This window comes from Callorhinchus milii, unplaced genomic scaffold (assembly GCF_018977255.1).
Source record: "Callorhinchus milii isolate IMCB2004 unplaced genomic scaffold, IMCB_Cmil_1.0 Scaffold15, whole genome shotgun sequence".
Lineage (NCBI taxonomy): Eukaryota > Metazoa > Chordata > Chondrichthyes > Chimaeriformes > Callorhinchidae > Callorhinchus > Callorhinchus milii.
The window spans coordinates 17,418,075-17,425,682 of NW_024704756.1; the positions used below are offsets into that span (position 1 = coordinate 17,418,075).

The 7,608-nt window shown below is 58.6% G+C and overlaps 1 protein-coding gene across 1 annotated transcript; it reads right to left on the reverse strand.

Moving 5' to 3' along the window:
- Nucleotides 1-353: 353 nt before the first annotated feature.
- Nucleotides 354-7,555, reverse strand: LOC103172574 (stAR-related lipid transfer protein 13). Its single transcript, XM_042340842.1, has 11 exons — nucleotides 7,496-7,555; nucleotides 5,925-6,988; nucleotides 5,259-5,432; nucleotides 4,643-4,802; nucleotides 4,057-4,255; nucleotides 3,566-3,776; nucleotides 2,652-2,766; nucleotides 2,157-2,378; nucleotides 1,405-1,622; nucleotides 983-1,159; nucleotides 354-654 (listed from the first exon to the last, which is right to left on the reverse strand). The coding sequence occupies exons 1-11, from the start codon at nucleotides 7,526-7,528 to the stop codon at nucleotides 537-539; spliced, it is 2,691 nt and encodes an 896-aa protein (XP_042196776.1). The 5' UTR covers nucleotides 7,529-7,555; the 3' UTR covers nucleotides 354-536.
- Nucleotides 7,556-7,608: the final 53 nt, after the last annotated feature.

A 7,608-nucleotide genomic window follows, 5' to 3' on the forward strand; every position in this document is an offset into this window, starting at 1 on the left:
AGCAAGATGCGTCCCTCGTGGGAGAAAGAGAGAGAGAGAGAGAGCGCATTCCAATACATGGGGAATCTCCATGTGTAGGTAGCATGAATAACAAACTCTAAGTCTTGTTTGGAGACTGAGACTGATGATATCCCAAACCTTAGACCAAACTTACAGAGAAATCACATTTTGTCTGAACTTTATTATAAAGTTTGTAGAGATTTTTGAACAAAAAAATAAATTGTCTTTTTAATATAAGAATATAAAATTTTCCTTCACAAACAAGGTGTAAAAACAGCTGTTTACCTGAGATTGCAGGCGGTCAGCATCCAACCCCCCTTCCCAGGTCCCGGGCCAGAGATCCGCCCCCCCCCCCCCCACAGGGTCCAGTCATTGCCCCCTCCAACACATCTCCAGCTGAACATTCAGGTAAGAAAGTGTCCCGGAGAGACTGGGAGCCACAGGAATGTTAGGAATGTCCAGTCAGGAAAACTCCAGGGCGATCACGGCCTGTTGCTGAGGCAGGAGACAATCCCATCTCCCACAGAAATCCTCGCTCACATTCCAGCTTCCGCTCCCCTTGGCATCGACTGCACAAACGAGTCTCGTATCCGAGCGACTTCCACAGCACAAAGATAGCCATAAACCTGCTTATACCATTCCGGGCTCCGGCCCCTGCACAAAAACAACAGGTTAGAGACACAGTAAAGCTCCCTCTACACTGTGCGTCCGTCCACACTCCCAGGTCAGGGTTAGAGACACAGTAAAGCTCCCTCTACACTGTGCGTCCACACTCCCAGGTCAGGGTTAGAGACACAGTAAAGCTCCCTCTACACGGTGCGTCCACACTCCCAGGTCAGGGTTAGAGACACAGTAACGCTCCCTCTACACTGTGCGTCCACAATCCCAGGTCAGGGTTAGAAGACAGAGTTAGAGAGTTAGTTCTGATGGGGTGGGGTAGGTTGCGGTGAGGTGGGTGAGCAGAGGGAGGAAGGGTCTGTACCTGAGGTCAGTCCTGGAGATGTGAGTGAGCCTGCAGTGGCCAGAGCCACACGGCTCCATCAGGTACTGAGCTGTGAGCACCAGAGCCTGCACCGCTCCCTCATCCCCTCCCAGGTCCGGCTCCACCGAGGTGGTGACCAGAGCACACACACCCCTCGACAGCTCCTGCCACCAGCTCCTGTAACACAAGCCATGTGGTTAGGTACCCACTGTGCCAGCCACGCCCCCAGGCAACAGCCCCCGCCCCCCCCAGCTCCAGCCCCCACACCCTGGTGCCAGCCCCCGCCCCCTGGTGCCAGCCCCGCCCCCTGGTGCCAGCCCCCGCCCCCCTGGTGCCAGCCCCCGCCCCCCTGGTGCCAGCCCCCGCCGCCCCCAGTCCTAGCCCCCCACTCAGCTCTGGCCCCGCCCCCTCCCGGCTCTCACCGGAGCACGGTGAAACTGCGTCTGGGGTGGGGGGCCATGCTGTCCTGCACGTAATAGTAAAGGTCCGTGTTTCCTTCAAAATGCTCCAGAACTTTCCCAACCAGGAGGTCCTCATCCCACAGGTGGCGTTCCCGGAGGATGCGATTCAACACGGAACGTGGGGCTGCCTCCACCTCCACCGTGACCTTCCATAGCCGCAGGGGCGGCCCATCACCAGCCTTGGGGGGTAGGGGGGACACACACGCAAGTCAAACCATTGCAAAGCACAACACACTGAACATTTTTACAAGTGCAGCAACTGCTTTTTCCACCCAAACACCTGTGAAGCGAGTGGCAATCATAATAATTATAATAATCCTTCTATTTGATACAGCGCCTTATCATTGAGACGTCTCAAAGCGCTTCACAGAATATGCTGTAAAGTGGAGTGACTGTATATTTTGTGGGTGAAACGCGGCAGCCAATTGCGCACAGCAGCGTCCCACAAACAGTTGTGGATTGAGAGACCAAATTGCTATTTATTTTATGGAGGGGGGGGAATTATTGCCCCCAGGTAAAAGCGATCCACCGATTGACTAACAGTCGGGTTCCTGTTTACTGCTGGTAAACAGAGGTGTGTGGAGTAAGGAAACTTGCCTAAGGTTTTGCCCTGCCCGGGCCCTCTGGCTTGCGAGCGCAGTAATCATTGAGCTACAGGACTATCCTAACTAACCAGATAGTCTCGGGCTTTGACACAAAACCAGCTGCTGTACCTTTTTGTAGGAGAGTTGGGTATTGCCGGGACCTGTGGCGCTCACCCAGCCACGGAACTTCTCCTCAGCCTCTATCAGCAGCTCGTGGAAGGTGGCCTCCAGCCCAGCCTGGCATAATCTGACCGTGCTTCCCCCCCCGCTCCCTGGCACAGCCAGGGGCATCGGATGCCATTCAGCCCCCGCGTTTGAGCTCCTTACCTGGGTCATGATGTCCAGAGGGACCTGAGGGAGTGAAGGCATCAACACAGACTCAGTCAGCAACCTCACCAGCACTGAATAGGAATCAGGGGCTGAGTAATGCACAGTGTCCAGCTCTCATCCTCACATACACCCTCTCACACCCTCGCACCTCACACTCTTTCACACCCTTGCACACCCGCTCACACACGCTGGCACTCTCACAGCCCCTCAGACACAATCATACCCTCTCACACTCTCCCCAACTCTCTCCCGCCCCCCCCTCCCTCCCTCTCACTGTTGCCGTGGTGATGGTACCTGGAAAAGCCGCTTGCTCTCTGTGATCATGTGACTGAGGCCCTCGGTGGCGGCCAGGTTCTCGCTTAGGTCTCTCTGGTCGGGTTTGCTCAAAGCCGTCCGTCTGGGCAGCATCCTGCCATCATCATCATCAACATCATCATCATCATCATCAACAACACCATCATGGCCATCATCATTATCAATACCATCACCATCACCAATACCATCATCATCAACAACACCACCACTATCACGGCCATCAGCATCATCATCATCACTATCTGGACAGGACCTTGCGAGTGGGCAGCGTTAGCCACAACAACAATTTATATAGATTATTCAGAACCCTGCAACTCTTTCCTCTTTGACCTGTGCCTTCAGCTACCCTCACACCCCCACACCACTTACCCTCCACCCGTCGGAGAAGAATAGAATGGTCGACAGTGTCGAAAGTGGCAGAGAGATGGAGAAGGACGAGGAGACAGAGAGAGCCCTGGGCACAAATACACCGAATGTCATCTGTAGCTTGTACTGTGGGCAGCACAGAAACCAGACTGGAGAGGTTCACACAGGGAGAGGCAGGAGAGGAAGGACAAAGCTGAGAAGCAACAACTCATTCCAGAAGCTTGGAAAGATAAGGGAGGTTGGAGATGGGGCGGTAATTTGAAAGTAGGGATGGGTCCAGGGAAGGCTTTTTGAGGATGGGGATAATAACGGCTGTTTTTAAGGGGGTGGGATTGATGCAAGTGGAGAGGGAGAGGTTGATGATGTCTGTTAGTAGGGGAGCAAGGAGATGGAGCTGGGAGATAAGGAGAGGGTGGGGACGGGGTCGAGGGAGCAGGTGGTGGGCTAGATCCGGGCCCCACCCTCCCCCACCAGCTCCCCGCCTGACTCCCTCAACCCCCCAGTTCAGCGTGCGCGGAGGGTCTGACCTGGGGGAGGAGGCCTCCTTGCGGGGCAGGTTGAGGTGGAAGAGGGAGGGGGCCAGGCACACGGCCAGGTTCCTCGCTGTCATCTGGTTCTCATTGTCCGCAGCCACATCACTGAGGAAATACAGCAGTGATTGCAACACCTCCCGGTGCTCATCCGGCATCAGCACAATAGCTGCCTGCAACGCTGAGACTTGCTCCTCCCTTGGCACATCTGTGTATGTAAGAGAGAGGGGGAGTGTGTGAGAGAGAGAGAGAGGGGGGGAGAGTGTGTGTGTGAGAGAGAGAGAGAGAGAGAGAGAGAGGGGGAGAGTGTGAGAGAGCGAGCGAAGGGGAGAGTGTGAGAGAGCGAGCGAGGGGGAGAGAGCGAGCGAGGGGGAGAGAGCGAGCGAGGGGGAGAGTGTGAGAGAGCGAGCGAGGGGAAGAGTGTGAGAGAGCGAGCGAGGGGGAGAGTGTGAGAGAGAGAGCTCCCCTTCCCCCCCCCTGGTGCTCACGTTGGTAGATCTGGAGGAAGGTGTTGGTGAGTTTGCTGCTGAAGACGGGCTGAGGAAGGTCCCGGAAATACTGCTTGAGCATGTCGGCCACATCATACGGGGAGTGTGTGGTGTAGTCAGTATGCTCCGGCCGGCCCTCGTTCAGCTCCCGCAGCACCTGGATCCGGGATTTCACTCCCGACTTCCTGAAGATCCCAACCTGCTCCTCGGGACAAAACACCATGAATTACACCGGCTCCTTGATAGCCAACCACCACTCAAACACTGGGTCAGTTCAGCCCCCCCACTCACACACACACCCTCACACACAGCCCTCCCCTCCCCCCACACCTTCCCCCCTCCCCCCACATACCCCTCCCCCATTACACGCGCCCCCCACCCCTCCACATAAACCACTACGCCCTCACACACACGCACACACACAACAAAATGACATTTGTACAGCGCCTTTCATGTCGGGAGGACAATCAATGATTCGGAATCCGGTCGAGCGCGGGCTGTGGGGTGGGGGGCGAGGGGGCGCTCGTGAGGGGGGCAGGGGTGAGCGCGGGCGGTGGAGTGGATGGGGTGTGTGAGAGGGACTGACCTGCTGCCGGCACTGGCTGCGGAGGTAGCGGAGGGCTTGCTGGATGCCCTGGGGGAGGGGCTGCCCTGAGCGCTGCACGTTGACGATGAGTGGGACCCCAAACACCCGCTTGTCCCGGTAATCGAGGGCTTTACTCCTCCTCAGGAACCGCGGCACCACCCTGGGGGGAGGGGTGGGGGGAGCAGAGCGTCAGCCTACAGCTAGCCCACCACCATTCCCCCACCGCCCCCCCAACTCCCAGCCTCTCCCGCCTTGCCCCCACACACCACCACACTCCCAACACCCCTCTCCCAGCCTTAGCCCCTCCTCGCAATGCCGCAGCCTCATCCCATCTTCCCCCCACACCCCCATTCCCAGCCTCCCCCCTCCACTGCCCCCCATCACCTCCGCCCACACCCCACCACTCCCCCCCCTCCCTTCCCCACTGCCCCCACACCCCACTCATCCATTGTCTCCCACCTCGCCCGCACCAAGCTTCACCCCACCACCTCCAAACCCCGGCTCCCAGCCTCACACCCTCCACCTCCAGCCTTACCCCAACTGCAATGCCGCACTCTGCCCCCACTGCCAACCACCCCATTGCTGTCCCTCCCCCGCGCCCCCGGTGAGCACTGACCAGCGCCCGCTTTGCCGGCTGACCAGGCTGTGCCTCTCCATGGTGACGGTCAGGCTGAGCAGGGAGAAGCGCTGGAGACGGTGGAGCTGAGCTGCTGATTGTCGGTTTATCTCCAGCGACGCTGAGGTCACACTCGGACGGTGCGAGATCTGGAAACTGGTCCAGCGCAGCTTCCTGGTGAGATACACACACGCACAAGTGGGGCAGTGAGGGCACAGCGATGCTCCGCTTACTGGGTCCCTGCCAGGATCTGGAGGCTTTCCTCTGAATGTGGGGGGAGTGTGTGTACGTGTGCGCCTAAGAGCCGTGTGTCTGACGCCCCTCAAACAGCTGAGGCAGGAAACCACTGGTTGAGATGAAATCTGCTCCAATTGCGAGCAGCTGGGCTGGAAACGGAAACTGCTCGGCTGACTAGTGGGGGGATGGAAGAGGCTCTGATTTATTTATAACACCCCCTCACCACCACCCCCCCACACACACACAAACACCCTGCGCCCCACTCCCTTGCACACACACACACAAACTGTTTAATTCAAGTGAGATTTGAAGGTCAGATCTTATTCCAAAGAGGAAGTGCAAGCAGTTTGACAGGGCCCGGACGACGGGGGGGGGGGAGTCTTGTTTCCAATGCAGTGTTTACTGCCCTGAGCTGAGCGCACTCCCCACCTGTTGGGCCGGGTCAGGGAGGCTCCCACGCCAGAGTCACTCCTCTCCCTCATCTCCATGTCTTCGCCCTCGGTCAGTGAGGCACCGCTGGTGTCCACATCACTGCCCGACAGGGCGGGTTCCTTCTCGACCGGGCCCCCGGCCTGCAGTTCAGGCTTATCCCTGGCCGGGCCTGAGGCCTCCAGCTCAGGACACATCACCTGGGACCAGGCCTCCACCCTCTGCCTCTCCCCATTCACATGGCTCAGAACCTCGTCCAGGTTGTCGAAGGCGGGGTTGAGCGGGCAGGCCTCGGGCACGTTATCGTACACACTGTGCCGGCTGCCCACCGAGCCACAGGACCCACCCCCGCGGACACTCAGGTTCTCTGTCCTCCACCACAACAGTCGCTGGTCGTGGCCGGGGCACAGGCTCTCCAGCGACAGGGCTTTGGGGAATGTTCCGGGCTTGTGGTTGGCGGGGATGCGGACCAGCTGCTCCTCGTCCGATTGGTCATCCCAGCCCAGGCCGCAGGATGCAGCCTCCAGCTTGCAGTCCTCCAGGTAGCGGCTGCTGGTCAAGCCTTTGCGAAGCCCCGCTGTGAGGCTGGGGGCTGGGGAGTCACCTGCCTCCCAGGACTGGGGCTCCCCATTGACACTGGGTGGAGGCCTGGGGCCCTGGCCTGGCAGGACTTTGTGTAGCACGGTGCTGTGGGTGGGCTCCGTGCCGCCCTGAGCTGCTTTGACTTTGGTCTGCGGGCTCCTCCAGCGGAGAGAGTCGATGTGCCGCAGGAAGCTCTTGGTCCTGTGTTTGCGGGGCTTGGCCACAGAGTTTGGAGTGGTTTTCACGGCGACACAGGGGTCTCTGAGGGTCTGGGTGCTGAGCACTGCCGAGCCACCCCGCACACTGTCAGCGGATGTGCTGTGGCTGGAGCTCAGGTCGCTCAGCAGGCTCTCCCGGCTGCCTGGACCCCCAGGGTCTGAGCCCATGGACCCCGCGGGGAGCCGAGACCATCGCTTGCTCTCACGCTGGAACTCCCAGCGGTCACTGATGGCGAACGGCTCATCCTCCTCAGAGCCATCACCCTGAAACAACAACGGAGACATCAGCCACAGAACCGTGGAGGGGGAGAACCATGACAGAAACTCCCGGGGGTGGGGGTGTTGGGGTGTGAGGGAATTGTGACCATACCCTAGTTAAGCGTCGGCCTGGTTACCCGAGCGCCGAGACCTGACAGCTCTTTACATTTACACGGCGTGTTTCACATCGGGAGGATGTCCCAAGGTACTGGACAGTTAGGGATTTGGACCCAAGCTGGGGGTTAGGTTCAGGAGGGTGGAGGGTAGGGAGATTAGGGGTAGGAGGGTGACCAAATGTGCAGTTGAAGAGGAGCATCTTGACACAGGCCTTGAAGGGAGGGGGTGAGGTGAAGGGACTGCGGGCAGAGCGGCTGACCACCAATAGTGGGACGGGCTGGGTGGGGGATGTGGAGCAGCCCAGAGCCCACTGAGCAGAGGGAGTGGCCAGGTCCATATGGCAAAGATGAAAGGTGATGTTGGAAGAGCGTAAGCAAAACATTGCAGTTGACTCACCAACTTCCTGGTAATGTCGATATCCAGCTTCATGGAGGTAATCTGGTTCAGAGTGGTCAACCGCCTAATAACAGCGGGAAGAAAGTCAGGATAGTGAGGGGGGAATAGGGAAT